The following is a 23,695-nucleotide window of genomic DNA, read 5'->3' on the forward strand; positions in this document are numbered from 1 at the left end:
TTTGTTCAACGATCAGGTATCGTAAAAGACAATTTAATTAAATTTTCATTTATATAAACAAAGGGAAACATTGCAGTTTGATTAGATCAGGTTAAATTAAATTAAATTAAATTGCTATTACAATACAGTAATTTTCTTTGACATCTAAATCACTAATTGCAATTAGTACATTATAAATGGATGTATCAGTATTTTTTTTATTCATTATTATTGTCACTTAGCAATGGCTTTACAATGCTAATTAAAATTGAAGATTTCGGTCGATAAAATATTATCAAATATTTATTATAGAATTTTTAATATTAATATTGTATTAAATTGAAAAAAAAAAAGAACAATAACCTTTCCATTTAATAATCGTCAGGAAGTGGAAACAAGCAAAATTTTTTCTAAAAAAAAGAATAATAATATCTCCATATCTCCTGGATGCATAAAGGGAATCTGTGCACGTGTATGGGTTCGTTGGTGCAATTTTGAAAAGCAGACACATAATTTGCCATCGATGCTGGAATTATGACTACCAGACCATAAATCACAATTATTATCTCGGACCGTTTCCCGAATGTTTGGCTTCTGCATGGTGCACGCGATACGTACGAGAAATATCAGCAACAATATTGAAGTTTATTAATTTATTTTTGCGTACCGTTTCGCATCGATGCATCGGCGCATTTATTACCATTTTGGCATCGATTAAAATCAGGCTAATTAAAATCGAACGTCATCGCTCTGATCGACACTTTCCATTATTGTCCGTGAAAGAAATAATACACATTTCGATTAATTATTTTATAAGTTCAAGCTCATTAAAGTACAAATCTTATTTTTCACATTGAAAAATAAATATTATACTTCAATATTATAAATGCTTGAACTTGTAATTGTTGTCATAAATATAATTTTTCTGAATATCTACTAAAATTAAAAATGCAAGCTGAATATCAGCATCTCTCACGAAATTAATACACGCTAATTGGTCTATTTATTTATTTATGGAACGGTCAATAAACAATGTAAAATGTCGAGGATTTAATCGTGAATGCACGATCAACTAGGTCGTTTTATTCAGGAGGGCGAATTATAAAACATCGACGTAGACTCATTTAGTTCAGTGTGTCATGTTTTATTTTTTTTTCGTCTCTCATAAGAAGCAACTGTAAGGAGTCTAACTTGAAACGGGAAATCGCATTCGACTCGGTTCGAAATGACTCGACTTCCGTAAGATCTCGTGTATCATCGTCAAAGAAACTTCTCAGCTTGTCCATTTAAAAGCTTCGCTGTGAAATTCTTGAAAGCCCTAAAAAGCACTACTTTCTAATACCGAAATGCTGAGACTTTTCTCCAACGTACAACATATACACACTCGGCTGACATAAGTTTTACCTTTTGGTATATCTATATTGGTTTTTAAAACGTTAGTAACAGAGCTTTAAGCTGGCACAAGAGATAACTCGACTAAATAATGAATTAAAAGATCATTTGGTGCATTAAGAGACCCGGGAGCGGTGTCGTTTCACGTTTCTCCGCGACCTTTTATTTATTTATTTATTTATCTTACCGGATAATTAGCTTGCCCCTGCCGTAGTATATCTACGGTGCAAATGACTTATTTTATAAATGAGGAAGAATAGGTACAGAATATGATATTTTCAAAGGAAACTTAATACTGAAACATTAGATAATATTTAATATTCTGTTGCATCATGTTGCATACGAGGTTCTTGTATTTTTTAAACATTCGTATTCATATTGTCAAAATTCCTTATTTTAAATTAACTCTTTGAAGCACGCGTAAGTTTGATATTATCTGCCTTTTTAACATTTTCTAACTCTCAGCTTATTCCTCCTAATTAATCAATTAAAAAATGAACAAGAGCCGCGTTGATTGAATGCAAAGAATTTAAAGAGTCGCCGCACGTATGATTATCATAAAAGGCCGGTACACGCTAACGTGATTACGTTCACGTGACCGTAGATAATAATTATTAAGTCAAAGTGAGGTGTCTAGTCGAGATCTCGTATATATTTCATACAGAACACACACCGGAAGTCGGCTGAAACGGCGTTTTTCTCCTATTTGTTCGCATCCTTCTCGCGAACTGAATTTCCGTATAATTTAGGATCCGCTTGTACCGAAGCTAAGAGAGAGAGCGAAGACTATTTATCACTCGATAAATCTGGTCGTTGCAGTCGGTATCGATTCCTATCTTCGAATTGCTTCGGAAAACAAATTTTTATGTGGAATCGGGGATTGGCAGGATTATGGAGCAACGTTCAAACTTATGGGTGATATTGTTCGCACCGTTCGATTTTTCCATTTCTTTTCGTATTTCACTTGTTATTCAAATTTCAAGAATACAGATGTGATTCTTTGTTTATCATCGAACTTAGATTTCTGAAGGGTGAGGTAGTTTTCTTTGGTACGTAGTGATATTGAAAGTTTGCCATTTTAACCCTCGAACAGCGGACCATGGAGAGAGCCATTGTAATTTAACTTTAGATTAATGTCCTTGTATATGCTTTGTAAATGTGGCTCCGTTGTTCGAGGGTTAAATTCAATGAACAGTAAATAATTAGCAATTCATAGTAATATTAGAAGGCCATTGACGTAACTAGAATTTTTTCTAAAATAAGCAAGGTCCCCCTATTACAATATTTTTAGATAAGAACCAAAGCTGTAAAAAATTCCATCCACGATTATTCAGCTCCACTTTTCACTCGCATATACTCATCCCGTTTTCCACGAAACCCTCGCAAACTAATTCCTCCCTGTTCCTGCGTAATTCACACCCAATAATGTTCTCGTTTCCCGTTCTTTCGACCGTGTATATTTTTTTTTTTTCGCGATCAGTGTGCAGCAAGGGACGCGAAAGCTTGAAAAAGCCAGGACGGTCGGTACTTTTGCTTTAATTGTTGCGATTCAGAGACAGTTCGTGACCAGCATGTAGAAATAGGAGGTCCGAATAAAAGTCATAAGCTCAGGTGAGGCTGTTGCTGGCCAGCCGTGTGGAATGGAATTATAACCTGAAAGAGAGAGGGAGGGATGAGGGCACATTCATGGGGTTCTGCTAGCTTTTCTTTCCGCCAAACACAACGGCAAACCACGTGACGTTGCTTTATTAATTTTTGCAAGAACGACGGTGTACGCGAAACGCGACCAAAACCTCTCTACCCGGTTAACGTCGTTTCTTTTTGCTCGACCACTGTTTTCCAACGGACTTTATATTCCGTTCTTGCCCGCTGCTTTAAATATGCAACACGCACCACATAGGAAACACACACTGTAACGCACACGATGCCTCCGAATGCCAGAGGCGACGCGAACGCCATTACCCTGGCAAGAGGGAGGGTGGGGAACATTGTTCGTCGAGTAAAAAGGAATTGATTGCTTTTGATATCTTTTCCAACCCCGTCGAACAAGGGGGCGTTTTTTTTTTTTTTTTATTTTTTACTTTTGCACCCGCGTGTTTTGTTCGTGGTCGAGCGTGTATCTGCGGCCAATTTCCGGCCAGCTCTCTTTTCCAGCAAAACGGTCTCTCGTGTCCAGGGAGTAACAAATTCTGGACGCAAATGACGGACAAAGAAGTGGCTCGAGATCGAAACCGGTACTGTAGCGTCGAGAATTCGCGTTCGATTAAGTTTCTTGCTTGTCGTAGACACGGGCCAATGTTCTTCCCTCCATTCCGATACGTTTGCTAAATTGTATTCGAGAAACTGTGTTTCGAAGGTAATTTTAGTATTGCTTCTGTACTGATGACTGGTTTCTGTTTTTGTACGTAGTTTTTAGGGGCGATTTTGAGAATAAATAGGTTCAGTTAAAGAATTCTGTAAGTTTTACTCGGCACTTTATTTCAAAACTAATTTACATTTGTAGAAAATACAAATTGCTAAGGTCTGACCTATCCTACCTTAACAGTTATTTGTTAATTTAAATTAACAATTAATACCATCATTGAAAGATTCAACAATTATACCTTTAGCAATCAATCATTTAAATTTTAGATTCTAAACGCAGAAAAACGGTTTGACTCAATACCAGAGCTAATTTGTTTAAATAATCTTCACCAAGTTTTTATTCACAACAGTATTAACAATAATTAGTATTATTATAAACAATAGAGTGCCCAGGATATTCAGAAAAATCAAAAATACCTCGCAAAATCCATCAGAAATCCTATTAAAATTGTTAAAAATTTAAATAACAATAATTCCGAAACTATTTGCATTATTGCAATAATTATAGCATTGTTGGAAGCTCTGAAGCTTCAGCTTTATAGTGGTTTTGGATTTATGAAGATACGACTTCTGGTTACTGAGATATCGTCGTGTAAAGAGAAGCCTAATTTTTAGTAGTTTTCTATCGTTGTCTCACTCGCTCCTAGCCGTTGACCTATCCCGAGCTTTGTAGTATTGCCGTGGTCATTGATAAACACTGAGTCTGCGTCTTTTTACTATTACTACGCGTAGTATACGCACTTCCTGGAAAAAATGTAGGTCACGGAGTTCCCGCGCTTTCGGCTGCCATTCATAATTCCATGCCCGCGCCTCTATACTTTAAACCCCTGTATCTCGAGAACCAATTGAGATATCGACTTGGATCCAATTGCATTATTCTCAGCATCATTTCCTCTATCTTTTGAGTACATTATTGATAAAATTTTATAAAGTTTTTTTTTCTTAGCATGTATGGTAAGGTTTTCATGATTTTTGATTGATGGTATGATAGTATTTGATGAATTAGAAGAATTTTTGTGGATCTATAATATGTAAATAGTCTCGGAATTTTTATTAATAGTCTTCGATTAACATAAAAAGAAACTATGAGAATTATTTAAATAATTTTAGATACAAATTTGTTATTTCTATAATTCTTATTTAAAATTATCTAAATTTTCTCAGCAATCGTATTAAAACGAAATGAAAATGAAGACTGTTCAGGATTGTTTAGCGGACTGTCCCATGTCATAATCAATACACGAAAGCAGCTTGTGCTCTTACATCGATTAAATCTGACGTATCTGGCAGGTGACACTTAATTTGACACAGCTCAGATAGACATCTGAAATCCGTGCACTTAATGTATGTCGATGGGGATCAAGCTTATAGGCCAGGGTGCTGTTAGGGGTCAGGATGCATCGTGTCCAGTTAAGCCTCCTAGTCACAAAGCGATGTCTTGAGGGACGAATGTCCCTAATTAACCTGACACCCTTCGGCGTATATGTGTGTACCTCTAGGTGCAAGTCAGTTGTTATACCGTCATATACCTGTAACCAATTCAATTTGTAATTAATCATCCAGTTTCTAGACAGAGAAAATTCTCATGGGAACCATTTACCATTAATTGAGAACAGTTAACACTCGATAGAAATCTTGCTCTAATTTCATCATTCAATATTTCATAATTTGATTTGTGTACTTGAAGTATTAGTTGGAAAACTTATAAAATTAATATTAAATGAATGGAATATATTATATTATATTTGCATTAATTAAAACTCAAATGTTTCAGTTATGTTTTGTTGTTTCAAATTTCGTACGCTCATTAGCTGGGCTAATAACGAATCGTATAATTAAATTACCAGCTATATTCTATAATAGTGAAGAGAGAAATTGGGAACAATAGGCTTGCGATATAAATCTCCGTTGCACGAGTACGAAATAGAGGTTAATCGTAGCTGTGAAACGATACCCTGAGGGATGAATATTCCTGATTAACTCGATATCCTTTCTTGCTTATACACTAGGGTATTACACCTACATTACATCCAATTTGTAGTAAAATTGCAGGTTATACCTGAAACGATGCTAACAAAATTTGCTAGAAGATTTAATTAACCCTTTGAACATTTTCGATGATGCTTATAATACTCTTGTTAATTTAATGTTTATTCTTTTATGATTTATCACCTGCAGATAATTTTTATTAAATGAACAAAACTAGAAATAACTTTGTAGGATTTTCCATTCAGATAGATCATAGATGGTCTACATAATATTTTTATTTTTAACAAATCTTGTCTATTATACTCTTATATATTTTGAAAGGATACGAGAAATCGAGTTACCTTGCCAATTATAAAATCGTTCTTGTGAAACGTGAAATTCACAGTAGAGACACACAGGAGCAACATTAATTCGTGAAAACTTGGTTAAGCTTTTACCTCCTCTTTCCGAGCGATACGTAATTAGAAAGGGCGAACTCTGGTGGTCCACGCCCCTTTCGCCTTCGTCCGCAACACAAGGATTGTCTTGCAGTAATTTGCATTGGTTTAACAGCCAGTTTCAAACTACTTGGCGTTACGTTACACGCCTATCGACTAATTTGTAGCGGGCAACGTACACACATGCAAAACCACCCCTGACAAAAAGCATCGTTCTTCGACGCGAGCCACGTTTTCTTCTTCGCCCTCTAATGCTTTTAGATTCGATCATTTAACAAAGTTACCGAGTTAAAATAGCTTTTTTATTATTAACTTAGTTAGAATAATGTTAGACTCGTTTTGTAATATTAATGGAACTTATAGAAATCGATTGGCAATTGAAATAGAGGGATGGAAACTGTATTCTACTATAGTTTTCTTTTGTTAAGCACAAAGAATAGGGTGAGAAATGTCATCAGGTGACCTTTGAATTGCAGCCCAATCACTGTTTCAGAAATAGAAACCTATCGTTAGATATTGATAAGTCGTGACCAAGATTTTTGTTCTATGTAAAGGGTACAATTATTCGTGTTTATTAGAAAGGGTTAATGGCATTCAGTGGTATTCAAAATTATTGTATTCGTGAAAATCAGTTTTTAATAACTTTCAAATAGCATCCCGTATTTCCTCGTTTTTACTGATCTACGTGACGCACGAAACAGTTTCGAAGCTCTCTCGAAGAATTTGTACAAATTGTACGTTTAATCGAGTCATTTAAAGGCAATATCAGAATAGTACGTGTTTGCACGGAAGCCAGTTCACCCTTTTCCATCCGGTGTTTCCATTAAGAGCGAACGAGTCTAATAAAAAGCCCGTGAACTTGTGTCGTCGCGACGCTAATTCGTTTGAAATTTCATCAAGTTCAGCTTCGTCAACGATTCGATAGACGTTCGGGCACCCTTCTTTAACTGAATTTAATCGAATGTGTGTGGACTTTTGATAAAATCGATTCGATATTGTCTGAAGCTTTAGGGTGGCGAGTTTTCAACGCGTGAAACGACGAGGAGGGTTGAAAGTGGAGAAAAGAAGAATCAAAAGCCCTTGCTTGTATTTATCCGGCTATGTATTTTCTCTGTCTGTCCTGGCCTCTGAAGCCTTCCCTTGAAATAAAACTTAGTCTTTTCCCCTCTTTTTTTCCCCCTCCTCATCCCACCGCCATCGTTACTTTTACTAGTTTGCTATCCTTCTTTTTTCTTTCCCTCCTGTTTCTTGCACCCTTCCTCTTTTTTTGTTTTCGGCTTCTCGAGCATCGTTACGGAGATTCTTCTTTCCTGTTTAACGCCTCTTCCTTCCAGCTGCTCGTTTACACGTTGCGATCTTTCGGTTTGAAGACACAGGGCAATTTGGAATTACTGTACAGTAGGTTGTAAAGTTATTAGTATTGTTAAGATTCTAGGATTCTAGAATTCCAAAATACCAAAATTCCAAATTACCAAATTATCCAAATTTTCAAATTACCAAATTACCAAAATTTCAGAATTCCAAATTACCAAATTATCAAAATTTCAAAATTCCAAATTAATAAATCTAAGAAACCTAGCCCATCCCCCAAAAATCCTAGTTATGCCAATGGTTGAAGACTTAATAATGACGTGGATTTGAAAAATTCTGCAGATTATTTAAAATGTTTTTTTAAATAAAGGGATTTTTAATGTCGACAAAATGCATGCTTTCTACCTTCAGGAAGAAATAAGATACATTGTTGCTTTTGTTTCACAGTTTAGAAGCAAACCAAGCAACTTTTCTCTTAACTAAATGACGTTATTATTAACTTCGTGATCCTTTTGCTGGTCCCGTTTTTGTCATCGTTCTTTGTTTTCTCGTGAAGTTGTTAGCGTATATTTTTCCCTTCCCTCCCTTCTCTTTTATTCCATTTTTTCTCTCCTTCTTCTTTACCCCTCTTTCATTTATTTACCTTCACGTGTACAAGAGTTCGCAGATTCTCGCGATTTCTCTTTCCTCTTGTTTCTCCCGCTATAAATTTTTGTTTCAATGGTGGAACTGCCCAAAGCATGCTTCGTTTCTCTACACGGAAGGATATTACACGCGCTTGGAAATCTTTTTTTCATTCGCAACTGGCAAATTAAAAAAAGAAGGAAAGAAAGAATTTGTGAAAATCTGGAAATTTAAGTGTAGCTAATTGAAATCATTTTTTATCGAATCTAATATTTAATTTAAAACGCTATAAATAAAAGTAATTCAACACCCCATCAAGAATTAATGTATTTATGAAAACATCATCCGTTAAGAATTATTAAAATTGAATACGAGTAATCACAGATTCGCTCGAAAAGCTAATGAAAAAAAACCCATAAACCCATGGGTCAGTCGAGAATAAGAGTCGTCAAATATTTTTCCGGGATCTCGCAATAAACCGACGATTTATTTATTCACCCATTTATTACTCGAACTGTCATCCCTATGAAACCATCCGGCCGATTTCTCATCGCTCTTATCTCGTTTTATTGCCCATTATTTCCCGGTTCTTCAACGTCGTCGCGTCGTTTCATCGCCGTTGGAACGAGACGGTACGTTGGAATCTTCCCTCGCGTCCGATTCTCTGCCTTGCTCCTTCAAGTACCGTGTGTTCCCAGCTCTTCGGCCACGGGATCTACCCCCAGCAACATCGTGACACAAGAGATATCCACGAATTCGTGCCTTCGTAGCGTTGTTAAAACTTCTCCGCGGCAACGGAGTTTCGCTTTGAAAGTTTCGGATAATAAGCGCAAAACTGCAGGACGGTGGGGGTGACGTCGAAGGGCTAGACGAAGGGGGAACAGAGACAGAGAAGTATCATCTACACTGTCACTTCCTGTCGTCTCGACTATTTTAATTCTTTTTTTTCTTTTTTTTTTTCTTCCTCTTCTCAAGCCACCGTCCAATTATTGGCGACCGCGAAACTCCTTCTTTGCTAAGGTCTTTTGAAGTGCCCCCTTATTTCTTCCTTTCTTACTTGTAATGTCTGCGGGGACCGGTGACAGGGAAGAAAAAAGAGCATCCACAGTTCTCGTCTAGGTATAACGATCGTCCTTTAGTTTCGGAAGTTCGATGATTACGGCGTCTCGGAATGTTCCGCCGTGTTGCACGCGTAATATTAAACGGAGACAAATAGCCCCGCGGCGAAACTTCGACGACGATGCCGCGTTTAAAAGTCCACGTTACACCATACCGAGACTTTTAACTAACGAGTCGAGTTTACCGTGGCCGGGTTACGTTCGTGCCTCAAACGATCCTGGATAAACTGTTTAGAATTTATGGAAACGTTGCCTTTTGAAATAGCAGAATTTTTTCCCGTACGAAACATCGTAACAATTATAATTATTCAGACCTTCCACTCGGTACTTATTAAATATTAAATATTTCCCTCAAATATTAAAAGAATCTAAGTGTTCTACGAAAAGAAATTTAGAAAAATTCGCTGGAACGTTTTATAAAATTTAACAAATCTTTCGAACAATTTCATCCGAACGTGTGCAGTTTCAAGCACGATTGTTCGCGAAAAATTTTACCAACTTGCCAGCCGCATGACCCGTGTAATTGCTTAAATATCCATTTGTTCCGGGACATAAAAAGTGTTACGAGTTTGAATTTGCAGGCGACGGAACAACGAGAGAAAATCATTTTCGAATGGAAAGTCTATCGATTACGCTAATCTGTTTGGATGTTTTTTTTTGGTTTAATTTTATTTGAGAAACGTTTCGTATCTAAATGACGTTTAATTCAACAGAAGGAACGATTCAATTTAAATTTTAGCCAACCACCCTCTTAGAGGGATCAGGAATCCTTTTTCAACGGTGGAAGGGAGGAAAAAGAATCGAGATAAAGCTCTATTCGTTTAAATATATGCGAGACAAGGGAGGAGGAGGGAATAAATCGACAGATTTTCATCAAGAAGCAAAGCCAGACAGAAGAATCTGTGGCCTAGTATTCGTCCAACGAGGTCTGTGATTGGCACCAGTGACAATTATTTGTTTTCCACAAATCACCAGGGAACGTCTCGTCGTTTCTCTCCTCGAACGGTTAGCTTTTCTTCTCCTTCGTTTTTCTTATTCCTTTTCTTTACCCTTACAACAACGACTTCACCCTCCCCTCCCCCTCGTTCCGTGCACTTTTAGACACATTCTGGCCTGTCCATGACATTTTCCACGATATTGCCAACGAGGGTGTTCTTTGACCCTCCATAAACCAAATTCTCTGTCCCGTATGAAAGGGTCGGGTATTAATACCACGTTGGAAAAGTCTGACTTCGATCGAGCCTAGGAACGAGCAAAAATAGAAATTAATCGTTCCAATTGTTTTCTCCACGATTGTTTCCGCGAGGATATTATTTCTCCTCTCGAACGGATTATTCTCTGCATCAGAATTATCGAGAGGAAATTTTCTGCTTCCTCGATTCGTGTATTCGATAAACGCTTGCCTTTGTATTCCGTTTAGACGAATGATAAAAATTTATTAGAAAAATAATATAATTGAATTTTATGTGGAAAAAGAAGAGAAGGGTTTGGGGAGAACTAGAATATAATAAAGTATTTTTGTGTAATAATAAATAAATTAATGTCGACGATTTATCTATGTTACAAAAAAAAGAAATTTATCACGGTAGAAGACATTATGAAAGCCATGTAAGCAGGTTTCTTTTACTTCCCTCATTTTTTCGCAACTTATATACTTTCAGAACCGTCGGAAATCTGGCTACGACATTTCGAGTTATATCACTGGCAGCAATGAGTCATTGTCAGAATTTCTGAAACAGAACGCAACCTACCACTGTGAACTTTATTTCGTGGCAAGCGTGCAAAGATTAAAAACATTTGTTTGAGGGAACCGTAATGGACGCCTTAAATTTTTTCTGTTTTAAATTTAAATGAGAAGGTGTACCGTGAGCTTTCACTCAGAAAAATTAATATACGTTTTGCAAAATGATATTAATTCTCAAATTTAATGTATTTTAATAATTAGTATTAGAAGTGGGGAAATAAATTTTGAATACCATTAGAAAATTGTTAGAAATTAATCCTTTCTCTAATGCTTTACTCGACTGTTTTGAATTATTATTAAAAAATGTTCTTTTCTCCTTATTTTCATTGAATTTAATCTAAATGCAAAATACGTCGTATGATGGACCAATTTGAAATTGAAACTCGGAAACTTACAAATGTAACTCGTTAGAAAGTAAAAGATCGAGCAGAATTCCATCAACGATGGTGTACAGTTCGCTGGTGGAAAAAGTAAGAAACGAAATTCTATTACAGCTTGCAACTTTTACCTCTTTGTAATGTAAATTCGCTGCCGCTGCTGAAAAGTCATGTCGTGTTTTAAAAAAAAAGAAATAACTAGCGGTAAAAGCATTTTCAAGTAGACCCTGACACACCTTAAATGCACGTAAAATCAAATTATCAGCTTATTTTCACAAAGCATGAGAAAACAAACAATTGTAAATATAAATATTTTGCTCTAGTTACTGCAGAGAATACAAACCAAATTATTAAACAAGGCTGGGAAATTGTTTAAAAAAATGTATATTTAATGTAACATATAGAAATGTTAACAAATTGGTTAATTTAATGGAAAATCGTTTATGTGCTCAAGCTCAAGCTTCATACGTAGGTATGTATTATACATGTATTTAGAATTTAGATGATACAACGTGAACGGAAGTTGAATTTCCTGGATAAATACAATATAACCGGATTTCATTAAAATTCATCCAGTTAAGTAAACTGTCACGCGTCGAGAAAATACCTTGTTTGTTACGTTAGATTAAAAGATCCTTAAAAATTGATATAAAATTATAAAAAATTGTAAAAGAGTTCGGATATCTTTGTTCGTGAACAATTTTACATACCTTTTCCTTTTTCTTAATTAATTTTTTCATATATTGAATGTCGCGGGGAAAGGAACCGTGAGTAATTTATTTTAAACACGATTTTTTCACTTAATGCTTTGTGTAGATTTGTATAATAGAATATTTTTTCATTGTCTATAAATAGTGACAGTCCCTTTTTAACCTCGCGAAAATGTGTAATCCATTTAGAGGAATTTGTGTCTGTTTGCGTTAGAATACAATAGGTCATAACGATGTTATAACACTGATCCTTATTTTAACCGTAACCCACATATGTCAGTCTTGAGCATCTCATGAGAAACCTTTGGCCAGTGAACGCGACTATCTATTAATGTTCTTGTGAAAAAGATCTCTAATTGACATTTATGTGACAGGGGATTTGATAGAATTATCAAATCGATGTCGATACACAGAATGCATTTTTGAATTGTATTCTATTCTTATAAATTGTAAATGAAGAAAATATCTGTATTTGGAGAAATTTGATCAGAAATTTGGAAGTTTAAAGGTCAGCACAATAGAATAATAAGAATATGTCAAATTTATATAAAAGTTAGAATAGAAATGATATTAGAAGGAATACGAATGATTAATTTTTAAATCATTAGATTTTTGAATATCTGCAAAGATTTCTTCTTCCATTTCATTTAATTTGACGAGAAAACTTTTCGCAGGCGTATGATAGTTTTGCGACTGTCCTGGATTTCTATGAGTAATTAAAGAGTGCTCAGAAACTTCTATCGTGGAAAGATTGAAGAGATTATCGTGAAATCTCTTTTCCTCTTCGCTATTTCTCGTTTTCAGAATCAGAACCTCTTATTTGATTAGTTAAAGTGCCTTCAATAATGCTTTTTCACACAGTTACAATAACTGAACTTTACATTAGAAGATTATTTATAACGTTTCCACTAATAACAAATCTACAGAAGAAATTTGATATCTTTAGTTTCTTGATTAGAAACAAATTTTTTTATTTTAATCCTACAATAAATAATTTCATTGAATCATTGAGAATTATTGTTTCTTTTTAGAATTTATTTATGTGTTCAAGTAATTTTAAAATTATAATTATTTCACCAAAAAGGATCACTGGCTACGTCTTTGAAAGCTTTGCAATCAAATTCGTCCTGAAAATATAGCTAATTTCATACTGAAAGATGAAAAGGAATCGATAAAAGCATCATAATCATTAGACCTCTTGAAACATTTATCAAAGGAAAACGTGAAAAGCTGTATTTTTCTCCAATATTTACCCTGTTTTGAGAGGAACCCGCTTTTATAGATATTTATTTGCAATTTATTCATCAACGAAAACGAACGACCTCTGTACCGATACCGATTCCAAATAGAAATTCCACGCGGAAAACCGAAATTTATTCCCTTACGAGCCGCCTCCCAAGTTTTTCTTTGTCACACGACAACGAAAATCAAATTACGTGTCGCCTGCAAAAGGATTTTCATTCCTTTCCATTCCTCTACATCAAAGGATAAGTTGCGAGTATTGCAAATCCCTTTCGCCATTTCACCATATTATTGTGTTCTATTCGAGGAATTTTCTTTATTCTCCATCGTAACATATTTGCAAAAATACCAGGCTAAAGGATTTCATCAACTAACATTTCCATTTTGTCACACAACTTAGCTAAGTAAATAAAAAAGGGAATAAATATTATTTTGCTTTTCATTTTTTATTAAATATTTTACTCTCGAAGGATCTATTGTGCGATGTTTTATTAAAGTTAGACTTATCAGTTTTGAAATTAAACATTGGAAAATAAAATTTAGGAAATTAAAGTAATGTAGGATATAAAATTAAATTTTTAAGAATTTTAAAATTAAATTTTTGAGAATCCTAAACTTAAAACTTGTAGAATTATCCAGTGTTACTTAGATATCTTAAATTTAGGACATTTGCAAAAATCTAAATATTTAATATTTATCAAATTATTGCTAGTAACACATTTCAAAAGGTGCACGTATTTAGACTACAAAAAGCTGCAATTATTCAATAGAATCGTTAATTAGGACAAACTGTAACAAACAGGGAACGCGACTCGATATTCAAGCAGTTGCCGAGATGTATCGTACCAGAATTGTTAACGATGTCCCACTAAATCAGTCTGTTAACTCTTAATTACTTCCAATTAACTCGAGGTTAGATCAACTTCGTCTGACAAACAATTAGAATTACACTTAACCATGAGGTATTGAACAAATTACTAAACCAATTACTATTATTATATACAAAATAATCTTTACTATAAAATTAATTTAAAAATAGATCATTTTTTAATACAATAAAATTGAATGTCATTTTCACAGAGTTTAATAAATGAGTTATTTTATATTTGAAAAAATATTTATAAAAGGAAATTGATCGAAAAATTATGATTGTAAATAACTTTATGAAAAATTTTATAAATTGTAGTATGAAAGGTTATTCAATTCTGACGTTCAAATTTAGTAAAACAAAATTTTAACAATGACCTAATTAATATGAAGCTGAATTTACTGATGCAAATATTTATAACATTTTATTTTTTTATTCAATTACACTCGACATAAAATATTTGTTCTAATAATTTATCAACAATTTAAAGATACAATTTCGTTCATATTGTTAAGTTATTCATTTTGATAATTTTTCATTGGTATTTCGATATTCCCTGCACTTACATTTTTCTCAGTTTTCTGCTCTTTAATACTTCACCGTTAAGATCCAAGGAACTTTTACTTTCTTCGTTCCGCAGAATTTCCGTTTCTCGGTGGCTCACTGGAAAGTCTCTCGAATCTTTCTCTCCTTCCCTTTCACAGAATTTCTGTATTCCAATTTCTTGTAAAACTTTCGAAATCTTTCCCTCCTACCGTTTCTTCGACTCTTTATTCTTTAATAGCTCACTGAAGATCCGACGATTTTTAGCTCGTTTAATAAAAAAAAAAACATTATTTAATCGTTGGTAATTCAAAGTACAGTTAATTAATTTTACGTGCATTCTATAGATCTTCGTTTTCGCTTTGATCCTGCAATTTATTCTCGATTTACACGGCTTTTTGACGAATCGATGCGAAAGTATCACCGAGATATCGTGTTTACAAATTCGACGTTAATTAGAGCGCATTACCGCAGAAATTCCTAAATTATAATCGTTATTCGTAGCTGTCAAACGGTGATACATTAAGCGCGATTGCAGTGAAAAAAATAAAAATAAAATTCAGTGTTCAAAATAATTTCCAATCGCAGCTTGGAAATATGATTAATTACTCTATCAACAGATAGATGGACTGTTAATTCGTTGATAATTATTTTTTGATTGAACATTCATTAAAGAAAATTTCAACTGTTTTACTTTTCAACTCGAAACGAAATCACCGTCCACATTTCTTGCAAATTCCTTTGTCGAATAAACAAGACTCTTGGAGAAAAATTATCGTAAGAAAAATGCACGTTAAAGCCGTTCCTAAGTCACCTGATTTTATGCGCCATCAATTCACGTTGCTATCCCATGAATGTATTGTTCCATTTAATAGTAAGACCTCTTTTTAAAAAACTTCTTATTGCATACTATATATGCAAAGAGAAAAATGAAAAATATATTGTTTAGTTTGAACATTTTTTGTATTTTGTTGATGATAATTGAATCTTTAGAATTATCAAATTATTAATTGATTACTGATTAGTGATCTTCAGAAAATTGTTTTCAAAAGAATTTTGTTGTTTTATTGAATTTTTCCAAAGTTCATAATAAGTGCATAAAGCTTTTAATCCTCGTTGTACATGAAAAGTTAGAAGGTACAAAGGATTCATAAGTTTGTGGGAAGTTGATGCATATGATCCTTGTAGCGTTAAATCGTGTTTTGGGGTGAAAGGGTTAAACATTGAAGCGTAGAGAACAATTACTCGCGGTTTCAGAAATGTTTGCACGCTCAGCTCGAAGTTTATTTTCAGTTACTACGCGTCGACTGCGTTTCCACCTCGTTTGGCGCCACCGTTGAAGAGACCCCGCCTGATGCCACCGGCTCGATCGCAGCATCCGAAACAACAGAAACAACAACCAGCTGCTAACACTACCACCGTTCCAGACTTGAACCAGCTGAAAGTGTACAGTGAGTAATTTTTCGTCGAACTTAAATGATAAAAATTCGAAAAACCCACGTAGTACTGTTGGAAAATTAGGAAAATTCGCGTAACTCTATTCGAAAATTTCAAGAGTGAAGCAATTTGAGAATTTAAAAAGTTCCCGTGTCGCAATTTTGAAAATTAAAGAAATTTCAATTCATTCATTTCGTTTTAATTAATCAATCAAATTACTCCTAAATGAACTCATCGATTGAGAGAATAGTATACATACCTATAATTGCTATCTAAATGATTTAAAGCCAAATATCTGTATGGCCGGTTGATTTGATTGCATAGATCGCGTAATCGTGTACATTTCACGGGAAAATAGCAGACTACTTTAATTACTCGGAAATCGTAAATCTGTGATAATTACATTCTGCTCCAAATATGAATACCTGATAAAGATGAAATAAAAGAATCAAAGTGAACGTATTTATCACTGGTTGAAATGGTGGTGGTAGCTACCCATTCATGTTTTCATTTAAAAAGTTTCAGAATATCAGACCCACCGTGCTATCAGACAAGTTTTGTAGTTAAATAATTACACGAGCGACATGCAGCGAGAATAATTTATCTAGCCGATAGGATTAAAATTTTCTCACGAACGCATGGCCAGACTCGATGAAAGTTATTTAATAGATGTATTAAGCGGATCCCTGGCCGCGACAGTGGGACTTTACGTTGAAGCTGGTTTAACTCGCCTCGTGAATTTTCTCCTTCATTATTCTTGGATCCTTTTGCTTTTGTTTGCATCATTGTTACGCGAGTTTAGATTGTTACGAAGTTCGGTGATACATCGAGTTTTCAGATGTTTTGATGAATTGTAATTTCAGTAGAACTTTCGTTTATTTGAATATTTTAACTTTAGGATAGTGGATCACTGAGGTAGAGATTATTTGAATAAAAATAAACTTCGAATTCATAGAATTATTATTTTATTTTACAAATTTCTCAATACCTAATTCCTTGGATAATTGTCGCTACACGAATACAAAATCAGCGACAATTAACCGAGAAAGCATTGATTAAATAATTTCTCGACATCTTATCGTTACGATAAAATTTTCCGCATACACATAACTTATTTGAATCAACGAAAGACATAATAGACTCGCATAAAAAAGTTGAAAAATTACCTTTCACTAATTTTTTTCACGATTTCACCAAATTGTAATTTTTTGAAACGACAAAAGCACATATTTTAATAAATCAATTTTTATAGCTTCTCAAAAAATCTCAAGTCATTTGGTCCAATTTTAATTTAGATATTCTGTTTTAAACAGTGTCCATTTATTTTCGTCCCCAACTGTATATAACGCAGAAGAGTTGAATGGAACGTTAACTACAGATCAATTTACGATTTCTGTTTCAGGTAACCCGGACATCCTGATCTGTGGTAACTGTAGAGAGATGTTCACGGACCTCGGAGAGTTACTCGAGCACAAACGGAATTACTGCAAGCTGCGGTTCACGTGTAAATGTCACACCTTCAATGGAACAGCTCCAAGTAGGTACTAGAAGGGAAAAGTTGGAAGGCCACCTCCAGTTTCGATAGGCAAACTCGTTTCACAAAGCGATCGAGTGTCCTTTTTCCTCCCAGCGAATTCCGACGACGAAATTTTTCAATAAAGATCCGGCTTTCATCGGAATTCGAAGGAACCAGTCGGTTTCGAAATACTCTCCTTACTCCGTTCCCTTTAACTCGCTGAACGTTATCCTTACCTTGGTGAATTGGAACAGAGCAGGTGTAAAAATGAAATTCGAACGTGTATCCCGATACCCCTCTTTTTCCAACGGAATTATATTTTCACGTTTTATCGTGAAAACGAGCCACGCGAAAACGTTTTCTGGGCGAACTGATAGTTCGAATTTGCTTGGGGTAACGCGAGTTTCCGTTTAATTCTCGTTTGAACGTAAAAAGATAGGGTTAAAATTGTATTTCAACATTGTTGCAGAAGATTTATTAGATTAGCGGAATGTATGCACGCGATTTATTAAAATTTTCTAGGGCAATGATATCTGTTTACGTTGATTGCAACAATCTAATATCAAGATTTAACTCGGCTCAGTTGCCTCTTTCACCCTGCAGACAATAGAGTCTCTGTGATAAAATGGAGCCATTAAAAACAGGGTATTTTAATGTTTAAAGGAGACTCTACGACGGCTCTGCTGTGCGTGCTCTGCAAAGTATCCTTCCCTTCAGCATGGGAATTAATGGTTCACGCTCAGGCAGCTCACATGATCAACATTTACGAGCTGGGAACTCGACCTCAGAGTCCAAGATCTGCTCCCAGTCCTCCACAGAGTCCCAGTCAACACCAGAAGGAATCATCGCCTTCTCCGCAAGACTTTCAGGTGAGTCGATGAAAAATTATTATTTCATAAGTTTTATTAGGTGCTTGCTATTTTGAAATGAAGGCAATTCGCATTAAATAATTAGGAAAATATTTTTATTTATTAACACTTTGATTACTAATCTGCCATTCATTATTATTAGAAATTTTGTAATTTTTCTGATATTGCAAATTAGTAATTTTTCTAATATTGCAAATTAATAATTTTATTAATATTAAAGTGAAATCTTTCAAATATAAATAAAACAGTGATACTGTAAATTCCATGAATTTTGCAGTTGACAGTTAATTTAATTTCACACCTTTCTCTAAAGTAGTTCATTAGCAATTCATTAGCAAATCCTTCAATGACATATTTTGGAAATAGCCTTAATCCCAATAGATTGAATTCTAAAAGTAATTCTGACTTGGTTACCGATGCAATTGGATGATCCAAGCAATCTTTTTCTTCTGTAATTCAACACGGCTGCTGGTAGCTTTTTTAATCTATAACAGGAAAGATCGAAGAAGATTTATGGATTTACTTGGAAAGTTTCAGTGGAAAGTAAACACGATATTGGAAAGAACAATAGAGAAAAGTTTCTCGATTTTGTGGAAGAAATTAGATTAATATTATTTTGTGCTCAGCATCGAGGAAAATAATGGATCTTATTTTATGTGGAAAATCTGTTCGGGAAATGAATGTAAGAGGTGTTTTAACGTGAAAAATAGTTCTTCAAGGTGAAAGAGATTTTTTGAAGATGGAGCTCTTGAATCCTTTACCTTGCATGCTTTAAATATTCAGGAATCGAGGAAACTTGGCCGATATTTTATGATTTCTTGTGATAAGAACTTTCTTCGAGATAGGGTTCAAACTTTCTCTTCAAATTTCTTTTCTTTAATACGATGAACTGCAAACTTGTTTTTTAGTCACGATAGTGAAGTGATCTTGTAGCTGTTTTAATCTAGCTTTACAAGAGCAGAGAGAAAAGAAAAATTGGAGTAAAAATATTAATAAAATATAAAATTTCAACAATTAGGATTTTGAATTACGTGTTCACTCATAATATCTTAATACCTTAAATTCATAGTACAACGTGGCTAATTCTTAATGGAAATCAATCAATTTATAGCTTAATATCATCTAACAACAACTAATCAGTTTCTAATGGCTCAAATGTCAAAATGATAAAAATGTTAACAAAACCTTCATATGGTTATTTTCTTTAATCTTCAAGCTTTAAATTGATGTGCCATAAGTGTCATTTTGAGAAACTTTTCTGTCATGAAATGAAATTAGTATTCCAAACAACTTCCACTATCCCTAATTAATACATCAATTATAGTACTCCCAATGTCTATGCTAAAATCTGAACACGGATATCCAGCAACCGGAAACAATAACAACAATTCCAGTCAATTTGAACGATATAAGTTTTCTACAGCAAAGAAAACAAACAAGTTGTAATATCGTCAGGCAAGGTACAGTGCTTAAGACAAGCCTCTCTGAACAGCCGGAAGGAAAAGTACGTACCGTAACAAAAGAACGAAATCCTGTCGCCGTTGGGAACGACGTAGAACTTGGAAAAATATTACTTCATCATATGTTTCTCTGTCGATATGTCAACTGCAGAGCACGAACGAGATATACGGATTGACCTATCAAGCAATCGGAACTTTTGTTTCGGCTTTCAGGATTCCGATTGTCTCCTTGTTATTTTCATTGTCAGCTTTGGGAACGAATCACCGAGACTCCTATCAATTATATTTCATTAATTAATTATTGAACATCCCAGTAAAAAGGAGTATTATTAAACTATTATTAAACTAGTTTCATTTTCTAATTTAAATGTTTCATTTATCTTTGAAAATTGATATTTAAATGAATTTAGAATTTTTCTTAATTTTTTTATTATTCTTTTCATTATTATTACTAACATATGCATAGATAATAGGAAGGGTGGTAACGAAAAATAGAGAATATAAAAGTGAAATAGGTCTGGCTTTGGTCAGCCAAGCGAGTAGGAACAAGTAGAGCTTGCCACTAGTGTTATATGCGTTAGTCAAAGAGTTAAAGGAAAGTGAAATAGGTCAATATAAAATATTCAATCGACGATATACTTTCAATTCTTATGGAATATTTTTAAACGTCGCTATAATCTTTATACGATTGGATATATTTCTGCCTGAATAATTCTAACATATCTTCTATTGACAATTAATGTACATATCTATTAATTATTCTCTGTTTGAAGTAATTAATCTGATTCAAAATTTATGATTCAACAAAGAAACTTTTGAGCAAATACTTTCCACTGTAATATTTGTGTTACAGTTAAAATTAATAATGTCGGAAGGATGTTATATCCTGAAATGAAATTGAAGATTGATCCGATGTAATTCGCGTGTTCTCTTTTATATTTGTTGCAACAGGAAACCAAAGCCTCAGATTGCGAGGAACGCGCAGAGGAGGAGGATCTAGATAGACACGAATTATTGCCGTCCCCTGACAGTGGCAAGTCAACGGACAACGAGGCAGCTTTGTCACCGATTAAAATACGATCTGATGTAAACGGACTGGACCATGAAGAATGCGACGAATTGATCCACGTCGAAAATACAACACAGGCTTGCATCATGCACGCTCTCAGCATTGTAAGTAATTTGAAACATTTCTGGATATTCATAGAATCTTATCTCATTTCTTTACCATAAGTTCTCTGGCAAATTTCAATTTATTTTGAGAAATTTTATAAGAAAGAAAACATTTTTCAATTTAAAGATATTCATTTTTATTGAAATTAAATAACTGTATCAATAAGAAATTTTCAATTTAAATATCAATAACATCAAAATATGGCGATATAAAATGAAATAAATCTGCATATAAAAAATTGCTTTTCATTGCTTTTAATATGTATAATGATTTTGAATTAACTTCTTCATATAAAGGTTAAGAGTAAGCATTTGAAAACAAGATTCACTCAGTTGTGGTCGTAAAATCATCCAGCCGTCTGCTGTTGTTCGCACGTGGTGTAAAGTCGAGACGAAAGGTTCGTACCCGCGATAAATCACACCAGGACCAAACGTTCTCTCGCCTTGTGCCATTTCGGTTTCGCATTCGACGAAGTGAATCGTTGTCAAATGGTCCCGCGAAACGATCGTATCCGCATAATCACCGCACGTAAACGCGTTTATAGCTTTCGCGAGCTCACTCGAAGATCCTTGCAATGCACTCGCCACGATGTCGTAATACACGCTTGGAAAAATTCATTGCAATCTTCTTACGATCACGAGACGCGAGATTTCGTTTATTTAATTTTCTGAATCTGTTCAGAGAAACGTTTGATAGAAATTCAATGAATTCACGATTTCACGTTTGTTACTTCTTCGCGTTATAAAATTCTAAATGTAATTATTTGTTCTAATTAAAATAATACGTATCAATAATAAAATTCTAATTTTTTGTGAATTTTGAAAGAAATGATGGATATTTTAATTGCATATGAATATAATGTCTATCAAATTTTTGAAAATAATTTTCATATCAAGCCGTTATCGTGGAATTTTTATTACTATAAATACGTTTATTTTGTATGTTACAGGATTCCTCTTTGGAGCTGAACTCAGACACAAACTCGAGGGGAAGTTCTGGCCCAGTCATGGCGTTGACTAATGGATCTTTGTCCGCAAAGGAATAAGTCGAGAAAAGAATTAGCCATCGGAACACGGTTTTCCTTGCCGAAAGGGATACCTGTACCAACGCCATCAACGAGACATATCGATCTCCTTTAAGGATAAACACACCCGTCTGTATATAGCTTAAATGCCTAACAAATAATTCAGGGTCGTCCCATGCCAGATCTGGGACCTATTTTGGCAAGTTTAGTATCGATGGATCTCGAATCGTTCCGAGGATTCGATGAACGAGAAAGATTTAAAGCGTTTCGCCTCCGTTTACGTCCATCTCGTCGATTAATCCTTTCCTTTCACCCTTGCAGCTACAACTTAGCCAGAAAACACATCGTTTCTGAAGAGTTTCTACCGTGACATGTAATAAAAACGACGATTCCCTTCTTCCTTTTCCTTGTTCTTCTTTTTTTTGTGAAACGTAGTATTTATTGAAATTTTAATTGTTAATAACTTTTAGGTGTTTCAGTTATTCTGCTGACACAACTGGTAAGCTTTTCTTATTTTTTTACTTTATTTTCATTTAAAAATTAGTAATTTTAGGAATTGGTAAGTTTACCTTCTTTCTATTTGGATATTAGTAATTTTGCGAATTGGTAACTTAAATTTATTTCTATTTAAAAATTAGTAATTTTGGAAATTGGTACGTTTACTTTCTAATAGAATCGCGAAATAGACGAGAAACAAGACCGTCCGTTTGTGGTAGAGGGTATGATGAAAATTACAAATAGAGTTTTTTTCCCAGAAAAGCCAACAACGGTGTAGATCTGATGGTAATAAAAATATCGTTGCTTCCTTGGAGAATTGATTAATTAATCGTGATCTTTTCGTGAATTCACTTGAGATTGCAGTACGGTTTTAACAATAATTTCAGTCGGTTCATAAAGCTTCATTTTTCTCCAAGGCATTATTAAATAATGATTAATGATATTAGAAATAAATGATAGGGAAATGGGTTATCGATGTGGTAATATTTCTATGAAAATTGTTCGATAACATTTAAATCAATTTGGGTCATCACGTAATGAGAAAGTATTGGAGAAAGCTTTAGGAGTGTCTTGATAAGACACATAATTTGTCTTCCTGGTGTAAAAGTGAAATTCGTTTAACACTTGCACTGTTACTTATAAAATAGTTACAAGAACGACCTTTAATTTGTACGTAACTTTTAATTTTATTCATATAACATACCTTTTAGAAAGTACAATTATTTTAATCTTTAGTTAAATTTTTTCATTTTTATTAAAAAACATATTTTACTTATGTTCTATTTTCTTTTATTTTATAAACTTGAAAATTTTTATTTCTCCTTCCAAATTTTGTACGTCACTTGTTAGGATTGAAATTAATTATGTTTTAAAAATATAAATAATTTTCTTTATAATAAAGAAAAAAAGTCGTAGGTATACTTTCTCCGCCGTGCGATCTCCAATCAACAAATACGATTATTGTAAATAAATTTAGTCCTTTTCCGTAATTCTCGTAACTCGACGATGAAAGTCGATTA

The 23,695-nt window shown here is 34.1% G+C and overlaps 1 protein-coding gene across 5 annotated transcripts in view; it reads left to right on the forward strand.

Annotated features, from left to right (window-relative positions):
• The window catches only part of LOC114871237, a 290,378-nt gene extending 266,951 nt beyond the window's left edge, over positions 1-23,427 (forward strand). For all 5 annotated transcript variants that reach the window (XM_029176905.2, XM_029176904.2, XM_046287444.1 and 2 more), the window contains 5 exons: positions 15,992-16,149; positions 17,538-17,672; positions 18,315-18,520; positions 20,932-21,153; positions 22,104-23,427. In XM_029176905.2, coding sequence (XP_029032738.1) covers positions 15,992-16,149; positions 17,538-17,672; positions 18,315-18,520; positions 20,932-21,153; positions 22,104-22,199 — 817 coding nt within the window. In that variant the 3' untranslated portion in view covers positions 22,200-23,427. The remainder of the gene's footprint in view (positions 1-15,991; positions 16,150-17,537; positions 17,673-18,314; positions 18,521-20,931; positions 21,154-22,103) is intronic.
• Positions 23,428-23,695: the final 268 nt, after the last annotated feature.

Source organism: Osmia bicornis, chromosome 10 (assembly GCF_907164935.1).
Source record: "Osmia bicornis bicornis chromosome 10, iOsmBic2.1, whole genome shotgun sequence".
Lineage (NCBI taxonomy): Eukaryota > Metazoa > Arthropoda > Insecta > Hymenoptera > Megachilidae > Osmia > Osmia bicornis.